This window comes from Fulmarus glacialis, unplaced genomic scaffold, assembly GCF_000690835.1.
Source record: "Fulmarus glacialis isolate BGI_N327 unplaced genomic scaffold, ASM69083v1 scaffold15192, whole genome shotgun sequence".
NCBI classification, from domain to species: domain Eukaryota; kingdom Metazoa; phylum Chordata; class Aves; order Procellariiformes; family Procellariidae; genus Fulmarus; species Fulmarus glacialis.
Genome location: NW_009198614.1, coordinates 31,679 through 58,799, shown reverse-complemented (window position 1 = coordinate 58,799; position 27,121 = coordinate 31,679). Strand labels below are relative to the sequence as shown.

General features: G+C 40.7%; 1 protein-coding gene across 1 annotated transcript in view; it reads left to right on the top strand.

Moving 5' to 3' along the window:
* BCL11B (B-cell CLL/lymphoma 11B (zinc finger protein)) overlaps window positions 1-22,824 on the top strand; it is a 78,331-nt gene extending 55,507 nt beyond the window's left edge. Inside the window, exon 3 of the mRNA XM_009572985.1 lies at window positions 20,312-22,824. Within this exon, the coding sequence (XP_009571280.1) occupies window positions 20,312-22,323 (2,012 nt within the window). The 3' untranslated portion in view covers window positions 22,324-22,824. The remainder of the gene's footprint in view (window positions 1-20,311) is intronic.
* The last annotated feature ends 4,297 nt before the right edge of the window (window positions 22,825-27,121 follow it).

Below are 27,121 nucleotides of genomic sequence, written 5' to 3'. Positions count from 1 at the left end.
TTTAATTGTTTTCCTGCCTCTCTCGAGATATTTATCTAGGAGGAATTGTACTATGCAATGCAGACACGCGAGGTGGCAACTGAAGATTGCTTGTTAGCTCAGTGCACCGTACAGTAGATGGATCTTAATAAAATAGAGAAGACTATTTACATTAATAGAAGAGGCCCATTTGTAAACCTTTTATTACTTAAGTGCACAAGTTTGACTCCCGTTTGTCCATTATAGAGGTGTGGGTTATATAATAATCACCACATAACTGCATTGTCTGTATCCTTATAGTAATGAAAATCAAATCTCTCCGTATGCCACTCCGTTGCACCCTATTGTGTCTGCAGGGCTACATTTATCTCTGATAAAAGGCTCTGGTAGATTTACAATAGGGCAAAACTTGGACTGCTTAGTTTCTGACTGGTACTTCAGCAGTGGAAAAATTAAACAGAAGCCACCAGAAGAGAGCTTGATGATAGGAGGTAAAACAAAGGGGGAGTTGGCAAAGGAGGGAAAAATAATTATTGAGGAAAAGATAGGAATGGAGTGTGTGTATCACAGAGTGGGATCTGAAGGGAGGAATTCAGATCTCTAGTTCCCTGTAGCTTCAATGGAGCTTCACGGTCCTTTTCTGTGGGCAGCTTTCAGATGTCACCCTCGCTGCCATTTGGATTCCCTCATCAGAGCCTGGTGGCTTTGTCGCAGGTGGTACCCCTGGTTACCTTTCACGGTCCCCATGCTGCTTCCCAGCCCTTCGCCATCCTGGTGAAATTGTGCATGCTGCAGCCACAGCCTTTCCTCCTTGCAGAGCTGGCGATGGCTGTGGGTAAGGCACAGAGGAACTTGGTCTGCCTTCAGTCAGCCTCCAACTCCAAAACCCGACACAAACACGTTGGTGTACCCAGGGGAGGGAGAACTGGCAGTGTGGAGCCATGTGAAATATGGCTCCAGCCTTCGCCGGTTGGTGCTTTGTGTTTTCAGAGCACCCCACACTGTGCAGGAGATGTGACAAATAGCTCCGAACCTCCGAGGAAGGTCAGGCCCGTAGGTTGAAGCAGGAGTGACCACTTTGATTTAAGTCCTCTTTGATTTGAGGAATAAAAAGATGCAAGTCCCTTTTCATGCTTTGAGGGCTAAAGAATTAGGGGAGCTTTCATGCCTCTGTCCCATTTTAGTCTTCAGGAAGGCAAGGTTTATACATTACTCCAATTTCTATTTTCAAACACAAGAATGCAGTTGAGAACAATTGTGCATGCATTGGGGCTTGGAAGAATTGAAGGCCACTAAATGTAGGGGATCTTCCTAGGTGGAGAAAGTGGCTTTAGAAATGGGCATTTTTGAATCAATACCTCAAAAAATTATTTTATTATTTCTCCCAACACTTCAATGACCTTGAGTGTTTATCTCATCTCTTGGGGGAGCGGATAAGGCTGCTCATTTTGTCATCATGAAAGTCCATGTTATTCACTGAAGCAGTCAGGACTTCTCTGTTTGTCTGGTACCTAGCATTAGTTGGGAGAGTATCTGTTGACTTTGATGGGTGTGCTGAGCAGAGTCCATGTTGCCAAGTTCAGTGGACAAAGCATACAGACCAGATTTATCCATTCCTCATCCATCTTGACAAAGGGATAAATACTGACTCAAGTGTTCAACCTCGTTTCCCTCCCATCCCCCCTCCCAGCAAAACCCAAAGAACATGTTTTATGGATAGAGCCAAATGACCAAGCTTAGATAAAAATACCTTGTGCTTGTAGATATGAAACGGAATCAATTAGTCTGAGTAACAGGTCATCTTGCCTGAGACAGCACACATCATTAGGTCTAGAAAGACGATAATATGTAATTTATAAATATATATTGTATGTATTTCCTAATGAGTTAGGAAAAAACCTTTTACCATCATGTTTTTAATTGTATAATGAACATTAAAGTATGTGAATCAGCTGGATTTAAAAATACAAAAGCGCTGAAGTACCCTAATAATAAATCCGTAGGTGTGTGTTGGGAAAGAGATGCAGTTTGCGTGACTGATGAGATATTAACAGTTTTGACCTGATCTCTTGGTGACTGATATTGATAACACTCATTTCTACAGCGCACTGAGGCTCCCATACGGCACAGCCTCCGTTGAGGTTGGAGGGGGTGTGTGCAGCTCACGCTGAGTCCGGTGTTTCTAAATGGGGCACTTGGAGCAACCCGATTCATTTTTGTGAATCACGGCTGTAAATTTAGAAAGCAGAAAATGCCTGTTTCATAATGCTGCCCTGACTCTGGCAATGCGACATTATTTTTGTGGTGTACTCTCAAGTGCTCCCCCTCGTCTGAGACGCCGCCGGCTTGGGGCTTCTCTTAAGGATTTACCAGCCTCAGAGTTAGGAAACGTTTTCCTGATAATCGGCCTACACTGTCACTGGCCCAATTAAATCCCATTACTTCTTGTTATACCCCAGTGGGATCCCCCAAACAATTCCTTGGCATCCTCACTATCTGTCCCCTGTCAGACACTCCTGGATGCTTATCTGGAGCCTCCCGCCAAACTCCGGCTATAAGTCAGCCTGATTGCTGCCTGCTCTGTGCATGTCCGGCGCCCTTCTTGCTGCTTTGCATCCCATATCCCTCAGTTGCATTTTTTTGTAAATCTGGTGTGCCATGATGTTTTGGTTAGGAAATAACTTCTCCGTAGAGTTAAGCATCTGCCTGAGATTGATAAAGGCAAAACAGTCCAGACTGAAGGTTGTCAATTAATCCCTCCATCACCGAGCTCCGTCTGCTGGTCTCAGGGGTCGTAGAGGAGGGAAGGCTCTTGATCACTGCTTGATCCAGGGACAGTGACACCGAGCTGTAGAAAATACCCTTACTTCTCAATTTGTACACTTCAGTCAGCCTTAGTTATGCACATGGGCCAAATTCAGTCCTCAGTTTCACCATCCCAGGGTGTTCTTGAAGTCAGAATCTGATCCACAGCAAGACTAAATGGGAAACTGTTTTTCCACAGAACAATGACCAAGACTGTGTATAATTCTGTGCACCTTGCTAATTGGAGGGTGTTGTCAAATTGGAGGTAATTCAGAGAAGAACAACAAAAGTGATTAAAATGTTGGCAGGATTGTAGATGAAAAGAACTAAAAATATATGAGCATGTTGAATAAGGAGCAGGTAGAGGGAATATGATTCAAGTAACAGGGAACACTGGGGGTGATTCAGTAATGTGACACCCCCTCCACGCCCCGTTTCCAGAAGGTTTGGAGTGGGGTTATGAAGTCTGTGAAACCGATGGGGCTTCAGTATCGGCTTGATGCTACGCACCAGGTGCATTTTCAGAATGAGAGCTACAGCCATGAATAATAGGTAAACTGCACTACGTGTGAAATGAGCATTAGGAAAAACTTCCAGACCACGACTGATTTTCAGGTTGTAAAGAGTTCTTAAGAGGTGGAAAAATGCCAAGTTTCAGCAAAGTACTTATAAACCCATCTTCTAGCATTTGGTGAATACGTCTCCTTTGTTTGAGGCATTTAAACCTAGATTAGATGTTAAACCTAGGCTAGGAACAGAACAAGAAACTATTCAGTCAATCAGAAATCAAGAGCAAACAAACTAAAAGAAGGATGGTTTGGGAAGGAGCTGCCATATCTGACTTGTGCCCAATCCTGAAGTTTCCCATTTGCTGTTGGTTAGAAGTCAGTCTTCTGTGGAATCGGTAAGGATTTGGCTGAAGTAAGAATTGTGTAAAAGCAGAGAGGGATTTTGCTGTCCGTATCGCTAGGGAGTATTTTGCGACGGTCCGCTGCCATGACACACTCAGGTTGCACTTGGCAGGGCAAGTGTCCTTGTTAAATGTCCTGTGAGTCAGGTGGCAGCAGACCTAACGCAGATGCAGTTTTTCGCTCACACTGAACGGAGGTGTGGAACTCATTGCCGCAGGATGTTACAGGGGCTAAAAGTAACAAATGGGTTCGGAAAAGGACTAGGCAAAATCAGGAGGATTTGGTGGGTGGTTAATAAAAATGCTAATCTGGTCTGATCAATCCCTGGCACTGAAAGACTCTAAATCATTGATTGCTAGGAGCTGGGAGGTCTGGATAGGGTCTAGTTCTGACCTTTTTTCTACCTTGATTCACATGCTCTTTTCCTAAGCTTCTGCTGGTGGCCATGGTTGAAAACGGGGTCCTGCTTGTGGGCATGACCCAGGGGGTTTATGTTCTTACATGAGCAAGAGGAGTAGTGTCTGGCTGATGGGATCTCACTGATTTCACTCTGTCCTGAAAGAGACCTTGAGGTTCCAGGCCAGGATGCCATCATTTCTCTTACAGGCTTCCTGTGTGAAGCCAATGCAGCATTTGGGTCTGGCCTGAATACCCTCTTCTACTCGTTTAACTAAAGGGGTCTTTCAGACAGATAATCCAGAATACTTCAGGGTATAGATTGTTTTAACTGATTGCCACCTGAGTTTAGCTGACCTGTTTTAGCATACCTATATAAATTTACAGTGAGAAATTTCCTGATATAGCCAGTTTTAAGCTGACAGAAATAGAGGCTACACTGGGGTTTGCACTGGTTAAAGTGAGTCCTTTTGATTAAACTGGTGCCAAATTCTGTGTGGACAAATCCTCATATTGTAACAAACCCACACATCCTCCCTTTCCTCTGACAATCATATCAGGCTGGTGAGTCCTATGGACCCAATCTAATAGAAATGGAATTTTTACCATGCAAATCTTATTACCTAAAGTGCCAATGAAACTAATGGGATTTTGGATAGTAAAAAATACTCTGTATGTGATACATAGTTTGGAATATAAATTCATTGGGAGGGGGCAATGTAAGGAAAAGGAGCTGTTATTGCATGTGGTCCTTTGTGACTTTGGAGGACCTGTTCCTCCCAACAGCCCTCAGCTCCCCCTTGATTTCAGTGGGACCAAAGTGGTGTTTCGCATACTGCTCAAAACACTGATCTCCTTGCAGAATTTGGTTTTCAAAATACACACTAAGTGTCTGTTTGGTTTAGAATTCATTTGAGGGAGGGGAACAGAAATAAAAAATATCTCAAATGCTCCACTCCAAGGACAGACATCTAGAGGAATATATATTTTTCCAAAAGAAACCATTTTTGCTGTGGAGGTTCGCTGAATGCGTCAAGAACACAAGGAGTATTTGGATGTATTTTGACAATCCCTGGATAAAAAAACCCCTGTGTTATTTAGATAGCATTCTAATTTAGGCCCCACCCCAGTATATACACACACATATATATGGTGTATGTTATATATGTACTAGTGTCCTCAGGCTGCCAATCTGTGTGGCAACTCTCAGGCTGAGGACGGTGTCAGCAGATAGATCCAAAGTTAATAACTGAAGTGCTGTAAATACTACAACCTTTAAAACTGTCTCCTACAGTTCTTATATGTTGTGATAACACAGCACAACTTGCAGAGGGTTCAACACCCCTTGTCATTGCTTGGGCAGAATACCTACCGACTTTTCTGGGAGCTTAGTTTATGTGTACGTTCAGGCCTAAAATATTTTAAAGTAAAATCTTTTTAATAACCTACAGCATTGTGCCATTTCGATGGTGATGCGGATTACTTGGTTTGCTGTCACCTTGGAAGCAAAGATGCAATAAATGATACCTTTATTTTTGTATTTATTTTAATGAAACACACAGAAAAGGCACTTTAGAAAAGTGGAGGAAAGAGGAGGAGGTCAGATAAAAACAACTGCAGTCTGATGTTCGTTTTTGTGGCGTTGATAGTTATTATTCCCAAAGAAAATAATGTCCTTTTTTATTTGCTTTTAACATTTCGCCCTTGGCATCTGTTCCATCCATTGTGGACTAACCTAGACTCTGTTCTCTGACGATGGGTTAAAGCGAGCACTTACTGAAAAGCATTCTCTACTTAATTACTTTTCCTTCTTCTGGAAGCTATTTTTTTTTATAGTCACATGTTAATTGTGTATTAGTAGGCCTTTCTGATTAGTTGAAAACATAATGAAACCTTTGTAAACAACAGGGAGAAAGAGGGAGAGGGAGGGAGGGAGCGGGAAGGGGGGAGAAAGGGACAGGGAGAAAGAGAGGTGTGAAGTGGGGGCTGGACCCGTGAGGGGGAGGTCGGTGAATTTTGAAAGGCAGAAATAATGCCAGTGGAAATTTCTGTTTTTTTGAATGACAACTTCCCTCGCCCAAATTAATCAACTTACTTAACGAGAAATGAGATGCATGGAGATGCAAATTGCTGTCGATCTCCAAAAGCAGGGTGGCAAAGGCAGCAAGTTGGAATGGCGTGGAGGGGGGCTGAGCCGCAGCTGTCCACTAACAAGTCAGTCCTATTTGTAAAGGGCACGGAGCTGAATAACGGTTTTGTTATTGGCTTTCTCTCTCTCTCTCAGCCGTAGGTAGAAATGCTGCATTTGTTTCCTGCGACTATTTCAGCGAGATAGATGTCCTCCTCTTTCATCTCGCCTGCCCGTTTGATTCCCACAGTGGAGCCCTGTGTTCCCCGTGTACCCCAGCCTCCCCCTGACGGGGCGGAAAATTTGGATGCACGAGGAGCACAGGCTCAGGTGCAGGGTCTCAAACACGTAAGGTAATACCAGGAATTATTAAGTTATCTGCACGCCCCTCAGGAGGGCAGGAAAAAATTAGAAAAAAAAGAAAATAAACAGTACTTAGGACCCAATTCAGTGACGCTCGGAGCCCAGCCAGCGCAGATCAGATTCGGTGAATCAGCGGAATCAGGCCCTCTTCTCAGAGATGTTTTTTTCTTTTCCTGGAAAGCTATTCCTTAAACGCAATTCACATTGGTTGTTTTTAAAAGGACGATCCTCTGTTTGCAGCGCTGGATTTTGAACGGGCAGAGCCCCCCCTGCTCCGGTCCTCTGCCCCCACCCCCTTCTGTTGCTGCTTTAAAGAGCTGTGCTTATAGGGATTTTGCAGCTCTCCGTGTGTTATTAGAAAACGTGTGGCTGGGACGGTTAAAATGGGAGTGCTACTGTATGCAAGAGCAATGTTCACTGTAAGCAATCCAAGGAAATCCTGCCAAGGCAGTATATGAACAGCAGCCAAACAAAACACAGGCGCCTTTCCAGTGAAAACCAGCACACTTCTGCAAATAGAGGAAAAATTGACTTTCTGATTTGGAGTGTTTCTACAACTAAGAAGAATTACTACAGTGATTGTTCTAAAAATATTTTTCGGCAGTACATTCTCAAAGGGGTTGGGATGCTTAGCATTGTTTAATTATGCTTCTCTTAGGTGATCAATCTGGATTGTATAGAAATAAAATAGGAAGTTTTTAGGATCTTCTTTTAAGCCAACATTGGCATTATTTTCTGCAGTGTTATAGTGGCATAAAACACCACCTATTTAAGGAGCAAAAATTGTATTTTTATCTTTGCACTTCAGGAAGCATGATTGGAGATTCATCTTTTGCAACTTCATAGTCAAAGATTGCAATTTAACTGCTTAATCTAGAGCAACCCCCCAGATCCCTGCTTCTGTAACTGATGGGTTTTATTTTTCATCTGGACTATTTTATACCTTCCTCCTTCCCTTGCTCCCCCTGACCCCCCCATATTTAGCCTTTTAAAACTTCTGCTCGTTTTGCTTCTTTGTTCACCCAGCCTGGGATTTTCTTTTACAGGACTTTTGAGTCCTGTAGGAATCCTTTAGTGTAAGATGTGTCTGCAGACATTCTGGCATTCAAAAAATTTCCATAATGATGGAAATTGAATGGGATTCCAGAAATAAATATGTTATTAAAAAAAATTGTTTTGCTAGTCTCAGCGACAATTTTTTCGAAGAATTCTTAATAACGGAGTTTAAGAATGTAGTCAGTTTATCTAAAGTGAGCTAAAGAAGTAGGATAGATCTTCGGAGAATTATTATAATCCTTTTTTACTTCCAAAAACCAACATAAAAAAAAAGCAACAGAATTGTCAAGGATTAATTTCAGTTTATGTATTTCTCCTATTTCAATTGTTTTTCTTTTAACTAAAGAAACAAAAGATACTTTACTAGATATATCTCCATTTATTTCTCTAAAATATTTGCAGCTGAGTTCTTTAGGCTTATAGCTGCTGTGAACTCAGTTATCTTCTTCTAACTACACCACCACAAACCAGATTTATCCCTACATTGAAGACAGTGTCTTGAGACTAACAAATCCCAATGTGGAAGAAGACCCTCATCCAGAGCCCATTGAAGCCAGTGGAAAGATTCATATTGACTTTGATGGGCTTTGTATTGGGATGTTAAACATTCCTTTCCTCTTCTTCTTTTGAATTTAACTACTTAGTTTCAGGGTGAGATACCCTCTACTTTAAACAAATCTTAAAGTTGCCCTAATTTACTAAATTAACTTGTGCTGTATTTGCCATTCAGGCAAAACTTCCAGTAGGGTGAAACTGTTGTATATGCTTCTCCCAAGACATGATTGTGTTTTTGAAGGTCTAGTTGGAACAGCTGGGGAAGGTCGGATCTCTGCCCTGTACTCAGCCCTCTCTCTCCTTTGTGCATAGTGCTGTATTCGTAGCCAGTCTTACAGAGAGCAAATCATGTGTATATACATACATATACGCACACACGTACATACACATATATACATGCATATGTATATATATAAAAATAAAAGAAAGCTTGAAAATGTAAACATTTTTGCCGTGAATGTGAGGCATATCATCCACTGTGTTCAAATTAGGACATGGAAATTGTGGCATATGCCCTGTCAAGGCATAGCAGCTCAGTTCTGTATCTTTAAATGTTGATGCAGAACAGTGAAACCAGGTGAGATGTGGCCCCAGGTGCTGGCTGCTGCATGCATTGCTGAACAATTTTTAAAGGATGCATATTGGGTGGTTGGAGGAGGAAAAAGTACGTCTTTTTCTAAATAGATCTTTTCTTGTGAAATATGTTGTAGGTTTAATGCAATGATTAAAATAATGATCGACTTAAGCTTCATACATTCCTCTAATAGCAAGTCGGTATAATCCAGTCCTGGCCTGGCTCCCCCTGATGTGCAGTACTAGTTGTCATGGAGCCCCAATTATGCCAAACTGGGGGAGGATTTTGTTGAGACCATGAAACTCATTTCAGTGGTGACTGTACTCGAACGCTGAATTAAGGGTCCTTCACAGAATTACTCTGAAGGGAAAGCTTGGATGCTGAAGAAGTCCTCCAAGGACTGCTTCTGCTTTCCCTGTCTGCACATCAAGAGCCTACCTGGCTTGAAAAACAGCTCCACAGCAAAGTTTTTTCCTTCGTTCCTTTCAACGTAAATCCAGTTTTGAATTATTTTACCTTCAAGTCCATAGGTTCAAATTCTGTGGTCAACAGAGATGAGGCATCAAGGTAAATTTGCAGATAATTTGGATAGTGGCCCATGCTGAAGGTGTGTGGCTTCTAAACCTAATTAGAGGTGTAGTTTGTTGCAGGCAAAAATTACTGATACACAAGGAAGGTTTTATCTGGAGACATCTGTAGGTTGGCAGCTGTGCCAGCCATGTCTGTTCTTCTAAATAACGGAAGCCATGCAGCCGGGAATAGTAGTGTTTTGGTGACAAGTGATGAGAATATTGGTTGAATTGCACTAGGAAAATATTTTCATTATTTTTATTATTACTGTTCTTATTACTGATTTGAGATACGTGCCTGCCTATGTCTGTGTGTGTGAGCGGATGAGGTAGAGAGGAAGGGCTGTTATTTTTATTTTTTTTCAGTCACACCTCCTTAGCATTTTGTACATATCAGCATTCTAGCTGAGAGATTTGTTAATTGCACTGGAAGACCCGCTTTAAATTCAGGAATACTGAAACTTTGAAACTGTAACATTTTGACTGGCGAGAATGACCAGTCTTCTTTTCTCTTTCGCAGTGAGCTAGTTGAAGGAAGCTGGCATTGTCGCAGAGTGAAAGCTCTGCAGAAGTGCCGCAGGTTTTTCATATGGAAATGTGAAATAATGGGGTGATTAAATAGAGCTGTATATTAAAGTACATCTGACATTAGAATTAGCATAATGTGCTCTAGCCCTAGGCTGAGTACTTTATTTGCCATCTGCGTCGGACCAAAATCCCCTGGGGAAGCGCTAAAATATTCTGAATAAACTCAGCCCGAGTTCTTATTGAGAGTAAAATACCATTTGTGGCACGTCGTATTGATTCGTCTTAATTGCGGTGCAGAAAAGAACATTCAGTTGCTGATGACTTTTGTACTCTGTGACAAGTCGGCTGGAGTTATTCTAACACTGCAGTTGGTTAACCTGAACAGACTGTCGTGCTCAGAGAAGGAGAAAACCTTATCTTCAGTAGCATAAACTACAGTATCATCTCCCGGCTTTACTTCTTTCTATCTTGATGCAGCATCCTTTTTTTTAATTTTATATTATTCCCTGAAAACAGCAGCCAACAAACTGAAGGGGAAATGGAGCTTCATTGAATCAGTCCAAGAAAATTCACATTCTTACCTAGTTATTCTCCCCATTCTCCCTCCCCGCACTTCCACCCCCACACCTTCTTAAAAAAAATCCAGAAAAATCTGACCAGCTTTCATCTAAGGGAGTGAAAATCAGTGGAACTTGTCCTTGAGGATCCATCTCTGGAACCATTAGTTCAAGAGATTTATTATGTATATTCTGTAAAAAGCTGTGGCTTCTCCTGTGCATAAGCCCACAGTCTTAGTCGGTTGTAATGGTTTGATTTTTGTCAACTCTCCACTCAAATAGGTTGCTGAATACCTTTGAAAAAGTGCTTATAACATGCATAAAAGATAAATATTTCATCTGAAGGAAAATACTTTGATGCTCCATGCAATTCTGTAACATTCATAAGGTCCAGTTTTTACCCTATAATTGCCTATCATTATACACAATTTACATATTCAAACATTCTCTACAAACCTTAGTCTAGCATGTTTTTATTACAAATTCAGATCAAGGGAATAACCTTTAACTTCAGAGACAAATGAGACAAATTTACAAGTGCATGTCTGCTGTTTTCTTGTGTTTTATAAATCCCTGCAGACCCGAACACTTTTGCTATAACGCCACTCAGAACAATATACATATATTACTACTTGTTTGTAGTGCTTCAGTAATGAGTCCCCTTTGTATTAGATAACCTATATAATTCAGCATCTAGGCCCTCCATAACGTCAATTATCTCCTCATAGCTAAATGTACATTCCATTAAAACAAGATTTACAGCCTTTATAATACTTCTTAGGATTGAACGTGGATATTTTGTGGATTTAAAGAAGCAGAGATGGGAGTTAGCATTTGTTAAAGAAGCAATGAATTAAAACAAAAATGCTATTTCATTTACTAACTATGAATAGGCACCTAATACCCTTAAGAAATAGTTGTAGTAAAACAGACTGAAGTACTCCTGGGGAAAAAAACCAGGAAAATTTGGTTTCACCCTTTGGCTTTTTTTATTGTTTCCTAATTTACTCTTTATTTTTCCATTATATGCCATGGACAATTTCCTTTATGTATCCTCCTTTAAGTTCCTGTTCATATTACTGAGAATTCTTGCTTGTAAGATGAGAAAATGGCACCTTAGAGAAGTCTGTGGGAAAAAAAAAACCCAGCACTTGCCAGTTTTCAAACAAAACTACTTACAGGAAACCGATTTAAAGGGAAGCTGCTGGCATATTTCATATGTTGTAGAAAAGACTGACATTATTTCAAATGCATTTGAATACCTTATGCAAAGAAAAGGCCTAAAAGTGTCCTTGAGCAGTACAAGGGTTTTTCATGAACACCGTAAATGGGATCCTATATTTTGAACCACCAGCCATGGGTAGACCTATGGTCTTTTCTTCTCATGAGTGGGTGCATTTCCCCCCCGTATTACATTCCCCATTTTCACTGATAGTTTTCACTATTTTATGCAGCAGGTTTGTAAAGCATCCTTTCAGTCTGCTAGCTGATGTCTTAGGTTCAGAGAAACTAACTAAAAGACACGAAGCTGTTTAGATGCTAAAGGTGGAGTCACTTGAAACTGTTGTATCACAAAGGGCTAATTTAAAAGTTAACTCATTCACTATTGATCTTTTAATATTGATTTTCCTGTTTGCTCCTTACTTTTCACACTTCTCCCTTTCACTGCTTTATAAATTGCCTTTGTATTTTAGAATTTAACACCAATTAGAAGAAGGTGTTCGGAGGTGACAAACACGGTTTTTACCTTCCATTTTAATAGTGCTTCTGGGTCAAAATCCCTGTGTCGTGAGTTCCAATTTTTGCTATGCATTTTTCTTTCTTTTTCTGCACTAAGTAAAAGCACTTCTTATACTTCTGTAGGCTGAACATTAACTTCCAGTAAGCCACAAGCTCTTTTAAGGAATGAGAAATTGGACATCCAGAAGGAAGTTGCCCAAAATTACTATTGACATTTTATACCTAAAAATATAATATTGCCATTTTGTAATGCACTAGAAATTAAACTGAGCTGTGCATTTGGCTCATTTATGTGAATCTGGCAGTACAGATCTGAGGTATGATTAAGTCTCACAGAAAATGGGACTATTGAACACAAGCTGCATCTTCAGCCAAAGGTCGCCTGTGTCCATTAAGAAGCAGGAAGCATCTGTTTGTGTTATGCATGGCTGTAGTCTGCCTGCAGTCTCCTTCTTTTTTGTAAGTATAAATGCCAGAAAGGACATGTAAAATGCTTCTGGGGAAAGTTAATGAAAAAAAAATCACAACTTGGTATATTCATATAAGCCCAGTTAAGATCCTTGTTTGTGATAACCTGGTATAGCCTATCTGGAAAAATTCCAAGTCTGCAATGGCAGTCGTCGGAGCTACTTTGAATTCATAGCAGGATAATTCGAATCAGAGTTTGGTTAAGAGTATGATTTTAAGGTATCACGTTGATATCTCTAAGTCTTTCAAGGATTCATGCTCTTTGTTCTTGGAATTAAGAAAAGGATTGTCTGTAGACAGACAGCATGACAGTCTGACTTCTCGACTATGTGATTAATCTGTTTTTCCACTTGTATGATAAAATAGTTCATTCAACAAAAAAGATATTTATTATTACAAGAATGATAAACAGACAATTTGCAGTCCTGCCTAATAGAAAAGGACACCACTGAAAAGCACAAATGGCTTCAGAAAATAAAATAGGCTCCCAAAAGTGGGGCAGCATTTAATCCACCAAAGGCAGAGTTTGGCAGTTGGCGTTAGCATAGAAAGAATTAATAGTACATTACTAATAGTAGTGTAATATTAATATATTTTAATATTGGTGTCAACCAGTGCTATTGTAGATCTTTTTCAACAGGTAGAAAATGCTTTTTAGAATATTCACATCGCTAATTAAAATCAGTGCTGGGAATGAGAGGGTCTTGTGGGGTTTGTAGGTTCTCTTGGCATAAAGCTTCTTGCATAATCTCTATAGAGAACTTGCAGTCTCACTAGTCAAGGTAGAAACAGGATATAGGGAAAGCTGTAAAACATTCAGGCAGTGTGTGGGAGAAGAATATTGCATGAAGTCGTGATTTTTCTTCTGTTTGAAGATGGCACTGAAGGAGATAGGCTATTCAAGAGGCAAAGCAGAAAAAGAAAACAGGGCCTAGTATGGGAGAAAACAGAATTCTGTTACTGAGAAGTAACACTTCTTGGTTACTTCTCCTCCTTTCTTCAGACACCTTTATTTTTCCATCCACCTCTTAAAAACATTTTATTTTTGTTTCCCTGTCACATTCTTTCCTTTCACCGACCTCACCCTGAGATTCTCCATTTCCAGATGATGACAGGCTCTGTGGCCCCTCATGCTTGGGCTCTTGCACCTAAACCTTCATCTCCTCTTCTTGACTGAGATGCACTTCAGGTCGGCTGAGCTTTACAAGAGAGTGGCTGTTTATCTGAGTGGAGAATTGGAGATGCTTAGGTTGTGAGACTGCAGGTGTCTTGCTAAGTCATAAACCACCAACTTTAGTTGGCAGCTGATGCTTACTTTACGAATTGTTGGTGATAGTCCCCATCACCCTCAGCAGGATGTGCTGCAAGACTGTCTTGAGCCCTTTCTTTGGACAAGGCAGTGTGGGGATGGATGCACTGTGTTAGCTCTGGGGATGGATAGAGGAGTTGCGCTTGTTTTACATCTTCAGCTCGTGTTGCCATCAAATCAAAATTAAAAATGAAGAGAGAGATAAAGAGAAGTGGTTCCATTGCATTTGGTGTTTAAAACTAGTGACTGGCATTGGTCTGGCAGTGGTGATCCTCACCCAGGCTTGGACCCTGCTCACACTTCCGTCCTTTTTATTGAGATTGTCAGTCCCTCTGAAATGGAGGTAGCAGCACTTCCAAACACCCCAGGGAGTGCAGGGAGGGTAAAATTCTCGATATTGGGTGTGCTCAGCATATGTTTATTCAATCATAAACATATGTAAGTAAATGTTCTTGCTAACTTGGACAATTTAGAGTGGAACGTGGCTTACAAAACCTCTTCAGCAGAAATACCTATATTAGAGATATTTTTGCATACCCAATCAAGCATCAGGTATGAACCGATATAATTCACACTGCAGATCCACACTGCAGACACCTGGAAAATATTTGGCCCTTGTCTAGGTGACCTGTCGAACCACATATAACCATATATTTTCTTCATTATGAAACACTAAATCTTTCCAGTATTTAATGCCTTTCTCTTTAATGTCAGCTGGTCTTACAAGGAGATTTGTTAAACTAGTGTTCTCAATTATGGCATTTTAATTTAATAATAATTCAATTAAAGGTGTGTTTTTTATGGAGCATCCACGCTACCTTTATTGGTATTATTAGAGTAACCATCATAATAACAAGGAGTAATTATTTAAATGCTCATTAAAAATCAAGTGGTGAAGAAGAGAGTAACATTGGTGGAAAGATTGTAGGAACCTGGTACATGTCTGTTCCTGAGTGCTACAATAAAAGGTGTCCTTTCTTTAAAGCTTGCAAGTTTCTACTTTTCCTGAACTTCTAAAGGTGCAGTAAAGCAGCATTAAAATTCCTTAACATTTTTATTGCTTCTGTTGTAACTTTGTAAAGGGAACCAGAAACATTATCTGGAAAGTACTGCTAGAGGTAAAGAATGGCAGTGGTTATATGGACCTGACTGCAGGTCCTCACCGCAGTCCTGGCAGGGGTTATGGGTGGGTGATTAAAGATGGGGGGAGTTTGTTCTCTGTTACAGCTAATGGAATTATTCAGGCATGCTGAGGGGAGGATTCGTAAGGCACTGGATGTCACTGTAGCCCAGCAGAAAATAATGAGTTCTCAACAGTTCTTATCTCACACTGTTTATTGTTTGATGGTATCCAGAATAACTGAGGGTATTTTGAGGGAAATTCATCTCCAGGGCAAAGGCGCTCAGCATTCAGGCTATATAGAAAGTCATGTACCAACTGGGCAAGGAAGATCTGCGTATCACTAAATGATACAAGTCAGACTGCAGAGGACAGATAAGTCAGGGGATTCAGGCTGCCTGGTGCAGTGGGATGAATTTCCACAGACCCAGGCTACTCTTGTTCTGGGCTGGGCAAACTGACCTGTCTTTTCTCACTGTCCCCTGTAAGGGCAGAATTTGGGAGGCAGGATCTGAGTTTAGCTTTGTTTTTTGCTGTTCATGAAAGAGAAGAAAGCTCATTATTGCTTTGACATTTTGAACAGAACATAATCTGTCATGCAGTAATGGAGAGAACACATTTTAATATTTCTGGAAAAGACCATCTTTTGTCACAATACAGAGAAAAGGCTGGAGTGTTCAATAAGTTCATAGTTTGTAATTACCTGCTTAGGGAGAAGATACTAGAGAGATTTTTAATCTACCAGATAAAAACTTAACAAGATCTAATGGTTGGCAGTTGAACTCAGCAATTTGAATCAGAAAGAAAACAGTTTTTTTAATACTGAAGATAGTCAACCATCACCACAGACTACTCTGATACAGAGTGAATTCTCTCTTCCCTAGCATTTCCAAATCAAGTTAGGAGAAGGGGGTGCTAAAAGACATGAAATGGTTCAACTGCAAATCACTGGGCTGGATGATATCTGTATGTGAGGTGCAGACTAAATTGTTTCTTATGTTTTTCGTGTACATGTAGGTAGGACAAAATATTATGATCTTAAATTGCAGGAAGAAAGATTTAGATTAGGCATTTGGGTAACCTTCATGATGGTAAAGGAGAGAAGGAATGAGGAGGACTTTGGGAAGGTTGTAGACTCTCTATCCGGGTGGCCTTTGAAGTGGAATAATGGAGCATCTGCCATAGATATGAATAGATGCACGGATATGGACATCCCTTGGGTCAGGAATTGGACAAGGGCAACCCTTAAGGTTTATCCCAGCCCTCTCATTCTTTAATTTCCTGGTCCTTCCTAGCCTTCAAATCAATATTTCTGAACCTATACACCTGCATCTCAGTAGGATCCAGCCATACATACCTGTCTCATGTCTGAACTCCAGTGGCAGTATTTGTTTGGCTTTAGTGCAACCTTGAAACTACTGTTGATTGCTCAGGGCTTGTGGCCTGGATGTCTCATCACCGTATCTACCAACGAATGTAAAGATAAAAAAATATACTTGAGCCATCAGCCCTGAAAATCATGCCTAGTTACAGACTGTAGGTTTGAATCCATGTGCAATTCCTTGAACAGTATTCATGCAGTCTTCGCTTGTGCTTAACTCTAAGCACATGAATAATTTCATCACTATCCAACAGAGCACTTCAGCCTATGCTTAAGTTTCACTGATGTTGATTACTCACATGCTCAAAGTCAAGCACATGCTAAAGTGATAAAGACTGCATATGGCAGAGCCTATATAGCTAGTTGTCATAAAGTGAGTATTTAGACAGACTTCAGTGCAGGTGGCAAGGGATTAAGATAGCCATATATCAAAAGTAGCCTTATAACAAAGAGTTTTATAGTGTAGGTGCACTGCATTATTAAATATAAGGATCATTCTTGAGCAATACGTGGCTGTTTCTGGGCATGTTTAAAATATTTAGCAAGTTTTTGAATATAAAAATGTTCGGAGTGGATCTTCAAAGACTTTTTGACATTGTTCTGTTCTTAAAAGTGAGCATCTACGCTGCTTGGGGCAACTTCTAGGCAAGATAACCATGAAGTGATAATATGGAAATGAACATTTTATTTTATTTTTTTCATTTTTTTTTAAACAGGGAGTCTGGGGAGAGTCTTTGAGGGTTCTGATAGTTAAAAAATATAGATACATAGGCATGCAGACACGAACACTCGTGAAGCAGTCAGAGATTGGTAGCCAGGTAGCCTGCAGTCAATTTTGCCATCGTGTCCGGGTCTCCTGAAGAGGAGTGTTAAGGAGCATAAAAGCTAAACAAAACAAAAAGGAAGAGAAGACCGTTTTATGACTGCTAGCTTGTAAATCTTAGATCACTAATAGCACTAATTTGCTCTGTTTGAAAGAAAACTAAAAAGGAGGGGGATTTACTTTCCTCACTTGAATTTCACGGAGGTGAAGTTTTAGAGAACAAAACAAAACAAAACATCTCAGTTCCATGTAACATGTAGTAGCAAGCATCCAGTCAGCTGCCATTTTGAGGGTAATTTTTTTAATCAGCCATTTCAGTTTTAGATTGGCCTTGATCCTCAGCCTGCTCAGGAATTTTCCTCCTTACGTATGCGCCTTTGCTGAAGTAAACGTGTTGCTGCTGTTGTCGTCGTCGTCCAATACACAGCTGCTTTCTTCCTCCTGTCAGCTCTTGAGCTAAGCAAGGAGAATGCATGCACACACACACAGACTCACACACTTCATTTTTTTAAAGAAAAAACCCCCACAACAAAAAAGAATGCATGCTGTGACTTTAAAAATGAAAGAATCAAACAGCTGTGGGTAATAAATCGATTAATTAGAGTGGATAAAATGGAGGTGAAGGGTGCAGAGCACTCTTTAATTTGAAGATATATGACCTTGTAAGATGCTGCACTTCATTTGCTATTAGATCACACTTCAGAAGGGGCTTTATTAAAATCTATTCTAGGGTGAGCTGAGGTAAAACATATTGTTAAAAAAAGCTTTTGACAGAGTATGTTATATACTTTAGTCTGCTTCAGTGATTTCTGTCACTTTTTATACTACACATGTTGCTGTGCAAAAAAAGTTAAAGGTCTAGACATTTTCATCATATTTCTGTAAGAAACAGAAATTTAAATATTTGAAGTAATAATGGGAGCATTTACTGTTGCTTTGGCTGCAGAGCTGACATAAAACTCCCTAACTGCCTCAGTGCTGAGTATATTTTTAAGGGATAATGTATCAGTTCCTTTCCGTGTTTGTATGTGGCTTTCATTAATGTCAATAGCAGTTACGGGCACTTTTTCCAAGCTGAGTACAGCTCCCAGACTTGTGTTTTTTCCAATAGCGGTTGTTAGAGATTAATCAAAGCAACTGGGTCTGTCCCATACGACGCAGCGTGCAGGGCTGGGGCACAGGGGCCGCCTCAGCCAGGCAGAAACGCCCGCCGTGTTGTGTACGTTTTTTCTTGGCTGTGGAGAGCTGGCTTCTCCGAAATCGGGCTCTGAAGCTGCTGTCCACAGCAATAGCCCTACTAAATCAATAGGAGCGTGAGGAGCTGCACCACATTTATCACCTACCTTTGTAAATAAGTCTCAATCTGATAGAGATGCTTTTTCCTTTACACTTTTATGGATGTTCATTGGGTGATAAGATTAGATAGACTGACAGGCTGATAGGTAGGCAGATAATCTTCTAGCCTCCTTGTCTAAGGTTTTGTAGGTTTTGTTAGCAGCAGCCGTTCCTGCAACAGCCAGAAGAGGGGAATTCAGTCAGCAGCAATCCTGCTTCGCCTGATGTGCCCGAGTTTAATTTTTTTTTTTTTTGACTGCTATGAGTCATTCCTCTTTACAAAGGTAGTTTCGATAATAAGGGTTCTGTTCACCTTATAAACTCTTTCATTTTCAAGCTCAAGCAACAAGCTTTTGTGAATTGCAGTCCCCCTGCCTGGAAAGGGGTTGTGTGGTTCAGCTTCGGATCTGAGCTCCTGCGGAGGGGCTGGGATCGGGCTTCGTTCAGGTCGTTATGCAGATACGGGTCAGGCAGGAAGCTTGGTTCAGGCTTTGAACTTTCAGGAAGTTTAGTGCCTTGAGGTGCAGCGGGGCCATCGCTAGCCAAAATATGTGCTTTCATAAACAAACAAACAAGCAAGAAATTAATTTTAGATTTTCCAAAATGGGTAGTTGTTTTTTCAGGAAACCTCCCCCTCATTTAAAAAAAACAACAACAAAACAAATCCTGGATCATGATTTTCAAGTTGACACATATTTATGAATTTATCAGAGTCTTGCAGAGGCATTGAAGAAGGCAGGGGGAGAGAAGTGCTTTTTGAAGATAGCACATAGTTTATATTGTGCCCAGGACTGGAATTTTCTAGCTAGCAAAATTATGACTGTGGTGCAGACTTGTCCACACCTGTCCTTTATGTAAAGCTGAATCAAGGTTAAAGGAATGCTTTCCACCTTTATGCAGCCGTTCAAAGAGGCTAGAAAGGCAAACAGAACAATGTTTTTGGCTCCAGTGAGCGTTTCTGCATTGGAGGGCAGGCTCAGGCTCAGAAATTCTTGGGACCCAGTTCAAGCATGGCCCGACATTTGTTACTGTTAATTGCAACTGTGCTGTCGGCTTTGATTACCGGATGTTTCATTTGAGTGGCTTCTTGGTGTTTTGGCAAAAAGAATGTCAAAGTGGTTTATGCAACGGTACATTTTCCAAGCTCCTGTTGACTTGAATAGGACTTGTGCAGCTAAATACCTACATAGTATTTTAAAAATGGAAGTGCTGGCATGACTGAAGCATGTATAAATTAAATTCAGTGAGATCTCAGGGGACTGCTGCATGAAGTATATAAAAATATAAAATGAAAGAGTGAAAATGACACTGAAGCTCCTTGCAGGTGCCTTGTAAAACCTACCACACTGCATTTTCCTTGGTTTTCGGCTGTAGTCATAAATCCCTTGAAACAAATTCCTTTTTGTGGAATAAACACGTGAAAGGATTTGGATCCTTATGCATCATAAAGGAAGGTTTTATTTGCAAGTTAGAGGATATAAATGTATATAGCACCAATGCGTATGTGTGATATTTGTCATACATGTTAAGTGAGTAAGTGTGGTGAGTAAATGTGCTGTTCAACAATTTATATCAGTCAATACATTGCAATTAAGTCCTTCTTTCAGAAATGCCAAGGAGGAAATGTGCTAGCAAAATAAAGCGCATGCCAACTGTATTTAAATGTTCTCCACTGTATTATTTTTTGAGTGTTCTTTCTGTTTTTCTTTTATAGGTAAAGATGAGCCTTCAAGCTATATTTGCACAACATGCAAGCAGCCTTTTAATAGCGCTTGGTTCTTGCTTCAGCATGCCCAGAACACACATGGATTCCGCATCTACCTGGAAACAAGCCCTTCAAACAGTTCCCTTACTCCACGCATCACCATCCCTCCTCCTCTGGGACCGGAGACTGTTGCACAGTCCCCGCTGATGAATTTCCTTGGAGACAACAACCCTTTCAATCTTTTGCGGATGACAGGACCCATCTTGCGTGAACACCCTGGCTTTGGTGAGGGTCGGCTCCCAAACACGCCTCCGCTGTTCAGCCCACCACCTCGTCATCATCTGGATCCACATCGCCTTAGTGCCGAAGAAATGGGGTTAGTTGCCCAGCATCCCAGTGCCTTTGACAGAGTTATGCGTTTAAACCCCATGGCAATTGAGTCCCCAGCGATGGATTTCTCTAGAAGGCTTCGAGAGCTGGCAGGAAACAGTTCCACCCCTCCGCCAGTCTCGCCCAGTCGCACCAACCCTATGCATCGCCTGTTGAATCCTTTCCAGCCGAGTCCCAAGTCACCTTTTTTGAGCACCCCGCCACTGCCCCCCATGCCCCCCAGCAGCACTACGCCTCCCCAGCCTCAGGCCAAGAGCAAGTCCTGTGAATTTTGTGGGAAAACATTTAAGTTCCAGAGTAACCTTATCGTGCACCGGCGCAGTCACACAGGAGAAAAGCCCTACAAGTGTCAGCTCTGTGACCATGCTTGCTCCCAGGCCAGCAAGCTAAAACGCCACATGAAAACGCATATGCATAAAGCTGGCTCCATGACGGGCAGGTCAGACGACGGACTGTCCACCACTAGTTCCCCCGAGCCAGGCACAAGCGAGCTCACTGGAGAGGGACTGAAATCCAGTGAGGCAGATTTCAGGAACGAGAGCGATCCTTCCCTGGGCCATGACAATGAAGAAGAGGAAGAGGAGGAGGAGGAGGAAGAGGAGCTCGAAAACGAGAGCCGGCCAGAGTCGAGCTTCAGTATGGACTCGGAGCTGAGTCGCAATCGAGAAAACGGCTCCAAGTCGCTGCCGGACGAGAAATCCCTCGTCCTGGGAAAAGTCATCGAGAATGTAAGTCTAGGTGCCATCCAGCAATATAACGACATGCTAGCTGAAAAACAGAAGAGGAGTAGCTTCATGAAAAGGTCTTCTGACCAGCGAGACTTGTGTCCTCGAGACCTCTGTCAGAGAGATCCAGGCGACGAAGACTCAGTGGTAGGAGAGCTGGACCGCACTGAGGAAGGGACGGTCAACGGAAGAAACTTTGGCCCGGGTGAGCCCTTCCCAAACTTGTTCCCTCGCAAGCCGACGCCTATCACGAGCCCCAGTTTAAACAATTCCTCTAAAAGAATAAAGGTAGAGAAAGATTTGGACTTGCCACCAGCAACGATAATACCTTCCGAAAACGTTTACTCCCAGTGGCTGGTAGGGTACGCAGCATCGCGGCACTTCATGAAGGATCCGTTCCTCGGATTCACAGACTCCCGACAATCCCCCTTCGCGACCTCTTCCGAGCACTCGTCGGAGAACGGGAGCCTGCGTTTCTCCACCCCGCCGGGGGACATGCTGGACGGGGGGCTCTCAGGGCGCAGCGGCACGGCGAGCGGAGGCAGCACCCCCCACATCAGCGGCCCCGGCCCCGGGCGACCCAGTTCGAAGGAAGGGCGCAGGAGCGATACATGTGAGTACTGTGGCAAGGTCTTTAAGAACTGCAGCAATTTGACGGTGCACCGTCGGAGCCACACTGGAGAGCGGCCTTACAAATGCGAGCTCTGCAACTATGCATGTGCCCAGAGCAGTAAGCTGACGCGCCATATGAAAACGCATGGCCAGATAGGGAAGGAGGTCTACCGCTGCGACATTTGCCAGATGCCCTTCAGTGTTTACAGCACCCTGGAGAAACACATGAAAAAGTGGCATGGAGAACATTTGCTGACAAATGACGTCAAAATTGAGCAGGCAGAAAGAAGCTAAGGCCCCCCCCGCCCCCGCCCCCGCTAGGTTAAATTTCAGGGGTCTAGGTAACATTTTATTTGTACAGTTTAACTATTGCCAACTGAGAAAAGATGACCTAACTTGCCTCCGTAAACATAACTTAGCATAACTATGGTAGGTGCCAGCCTTTGGCACTTAAAATATAACCTGTGTCTACAAAGTTCTATTAAACCCGAGGGTTGATTAAGGCAGTAAAAATTGTGGAGCCTTTTAACTGTGCAATAATTTCTGTATTTATTGGGTTTTTGTAATTTTTTGGCATGTGCAGGTACTTTTTTTTATTCTTTCTGTTTAAATTTCTTTTAAAATTTTGTTGGGTATCCCTTTTTAATTTTACCCAGTCGTAGCCTGAGATTACTTGCATTGTAGGGGAGAAACATATCTTTTTAAATTATAATTTTTGGGCCGCTGCTTTGTTGAAATTTAAGCTAAGCATGTGTAATTTCTTGTGAAGAAGCCAGCATTTGAACAGAAATTTCTTTTTTTTTTCTTTTTTTTTTTTTTCTTTTTCTTCCTTTCCTCTTCTTAAATAACCTTGAAGATTAGGGAAAACAAAATTGTACAGCGGATAACAATCTTTAAAATTAGCACTTTCTTTTGGAATTGGATCGAATATGTAGCACGGACAATGTCGCTGATGATAGAGGCCTTTTCTAGATGGATTTCATCACTAAAGTTATGGCAACAAAAAAAACATAGGTGCAGAAGGCAGCTACATTCAAAACCCAGAAACATTATTAATTGTGCATTACTATCAGATAGTTTCTTCTTGTTGTTAAAAGCTATGGCAACATAATGGTGCCATTTTGTCACTTTTTGGGGTGTCTTTCCCTCCCTCTTCCCCTCCCGCTACTCTTCCCAGAGACAGTAAAAGTTCGTCTTCAGTACTGGAATATTCTTTTCAAATCTTGGAGGAGCCAAATGCCATCTTTTTTCTTTTTAAACTGCAGAATCATGAATTTGAGTTCAGGACATGTACTTTAGTCCAGATTTGCTGTAGTTAAAATAATTACTAGAGGATGGGAAAGTGTCAATTTCTCAATGAAAAGCCTCAACTCATAGGCATTTGGTTTATGAATAGAAATATCAGAACTATCTTATATGATGTACAATGATGTTATTATAAGGAAGGGAAAAATAAATTCTAGTTGATTTAGTTGATCTCTGTCTTGGCAAGATTCTGCTCCTACTGAAGTCGGTAAGAGTTTTCCCCTTGACTTATTTAGGAACAGAATGGAATTGTATTCAGATAAAAGCATTACGACAGAAAAAAATACAGAAAAGAAAAATGCACCTGCTCTACTTTCAAATTCCAAATTTTTTAAAGCCTTTTATGAGTAATATTAGCAAACAGTGGACAACTATGGTTAGAGATTTTAATTATGTTGACCCGCACTTTAAAGCTTTTGTTTGTGGTTAAGAGAAAAATGGCTTCTCAACAAGAAATTACATCATATTCTTCTACTTGGCCCAAAGGTGGGTTAAACTGTAAGGGAACAGCTGAGATTAAGTGTCAGTGTTGCTAAGCATGGCATTCACAATACTGGCACTATAAAGAAAAATAAATAAAAATAATTTATTGGACAGTTTTTCTACTGCCATTCAATTTGACGTGAGTGCCTTGAAAACTGATCTTCCTATTTGAGTCTCTTGAGACAAATGCAAAACGTTTTTGTGAAATGAAAAGACTTTTAAAAAAAAAAAGTAAAACAAGAAAAGTACATTCTTTAGAAAAAAAGAGCCACATTTACTTAAAAAAAAAATTACTGGTTGAAGATAGTGGACATGAAAATGCCATAAGACCCAATCAAATGAAGATGTATACCCAGCACAACTTCGGACATCCATTAGCTGAATTATTCTCAGCCTTTTTTTTTTTTTCAGGACAACGCTGCTTAGGAAATGGAATGGAAATGATTTACTGCTGAATTAAAACTCAAATGACACAAATTACAAGTTGTTATCATTGAATAAGAAAAAACAATTCAGGAACAACGGCTAATTTTTTTTAAAAGTTAAATTTAGTGCACTCTGTCTTAAAATACGTTTACAGTATTGAATACATACAAGGGTAAAAAAGAAATTGTGTGTATGTGTGTTTGAGCAATCTTTTTTTTTTCAAAGTTTGCTTAATAGGTTATTAAAAAAAAATGCCATAATGGCCATGTGTATATTGTTTTCTTTTGGTGACGGGGTTTTAGTATATATTATATATATTAAAATTTCTTGATTACTGTAAAAGTGGACCAGTATTTGTAATAATGGAGAATGCCTGGGCATTTTACAAAACCAGAAAGAAAAAAAAAAATCCTTTTCTTTTTTCCTTGAAAATGTTGCAGTAAAATTTAAATGGTGGGTCTATAAATTTGTTCTTGTCACTGTAACTGTAAAGTCTTGAGTTTTAGTAAATTTTTTTCTGCCTTGGGTGTTGAATTTTTATTTCAAAAAATGTATAGAATCTTGTATTTGGGGATTAAAAGGTGATTGCTACACCATGTAGAAAAAGTACGTAGAAAAAAGTGCTTAATATTGTTATTGCTTTGCAGAAAAAAAAAAATCACGTTTCTGACCTGTACCTATTTTTCTCTTTTTTTCTCCCCTTCCCCCCTTCCCTTCCCCTTCTGGAATGGATATTGATATTGGTTGATTCATATGATGTAGGCACTTGCTGTATTTTTACTGAAGCTTGTAATTTTTTAACTGTACGCTTGTCCTTTTAAAGGGATTTAATGTACCTTTTTGTTAGTGAATTTGGAAATAAAAATAAAAACAAACAAACAGGCTGCCATAATATATTTTTTTAATTTGGCAGGATAAAATATTGCAAAAATAAAAAAAAATTTGTATGTGAAGTCCTTATTGTACAGAAAAAAAGGGGGTTGTTAGACGACCTTTGAGTAAAAGAAACAAAACAAAATAATTAAGTGCTTTTTTATTTTTAATTTTTTGTTGTTGTTGTTCACAAATAATTTTAGTTGTATATATATTTTTTTTGTCAGAAATGGCCTACAAAAAAGTGCTGTTCCCACAGGGCTCTAAATAACTTCAAAGTTGCCTGGACCCCTTGCATCAAGGTTTTACCAGGTATGGTTGAACCAGGCTGGATGGTTATTGCCGATTCATGTGAAATGAAATTCAGTTCCCGTAAAGGTGTGTGGGGTGACGTCCCACAGCTTCCCTGCAGATTCGAGAGAGAGAGAGGAGATTTTTTTACCCCCTTCCAAACAAGAAGATGTCCAACACATCTTCCCTCTCCCGGCTGCCCCCATCTCACTGCTCCCCACACCCTGCCACCGCCCTCTGGAAGAAAGTCGTTCTATAGCAAACAGTGAGAGCTGTTGCATCCACTTTGACATAAAATGGTAAAATGGGCTGCTGTTGGTACAGCTGTAACCGGGTTGAAATAAAATTGGTCCAGGCACAGCCCTCTCTTCCCTGTCAGAACAGGACCTACTCCGTGTACAGGTCTTGCCAGTCCATGTTATTAGCTGCTTTGCTGCTGTTCAGTCCTAATTGTACATTCCATAAATTTCTGAATGTTTGAGGGACTGGGATGAAATCCTGTGCCTTTTGATTTCTCTCTTTGCTGTTCTTTCTCTCTCTCTCTCTCACGCTCTCTCCCTTTCGGGTCGAGGGGAAGGCAAGTGGCAGAAGAGGCACTGATGCTCTAGTGAAGGGGAGAAGGAGAAAATGCTCACCGCTCTTGCAGGAAATCGTGGTAAAACTAAAACACAAACAACAAAAAAAATATTGCCATGCCAAATTCTTCTGCTGCTTTCATCAGTGCAGAACTGCTGGAGCAATTGGAGAGGCATGGGTGTGACAGCAGAGAGAATTTGGTCTAGCTACCGAAGAGATAGATATATGTCTTCCTGGCTTGAACAACATACCCTTAAGACTTCTGGACAAATTCTGGATCTCAATTAAACTGATATAAATCAGGAATTATTCATCACTGTTAGTCCTGGATTACTCCAGCGTAGCTGAGGCTGGAATGTGGTCCCTTAAAGGCACATTTTCACTTTTTGGTGAAAATTCAAATCTCTGGCCTTCATATAAATCCAGAGCCATGTCACAGAACTCAGCAGAATCCCTTGGACATGCATCGGTGTAACAAAGATCAGAAGTTAACCACATATTTTCAGTCCATAATTCATTGATTTGAGAAAGAATTTTACCTTTCATTTTAGTGTAAGTTGCTTAGGAGCTCCGTTCTCCCTGTTGTTTTTAATTATCCAGGATAGCTAACACCAGCAGTTGTCAAATTTTGTGACTTAAATCACTAAAACTAACAAGTCACCCAAAAGCACAAGGGTTGTGTTTCTGCAGACTTTAGTGATAATGAAATGGCTCTCCTTTTCTTCTTGCTTAGGAGAACTGTAGTTTACTAGGCCATAAGCACAATATAACATAGACATAAAATAGCTAGAATGCTGCCATAGTTCTCTTCACAATTTAAGTAGTTTTTTGTTATTATTTTAAGGTTGAATTTCTTATTTCCATTGTGTCTAGTCCTGCTGCCTTTGAAGTCCACAGCAAAACTCCAGTCGACTCCCTTGGCAACAGGACAGGTCCGAGAACTGGTTTCAGAAAGAAAAATACTGATTTTTAAGGAAAGGGTCAAAAAATCAGCATTTCATCCCAGTCCTATGTAAAAGACAGTCCAAGGTTTTGTTTATCACAGGCAAACTCATTTTTATGGTGCTCTTTGTATTTTAGAACTGCAAAGCAAAGTAACGTTGATTTAAGTTGTTTGCATTTGTACCGGCAAGGCAAA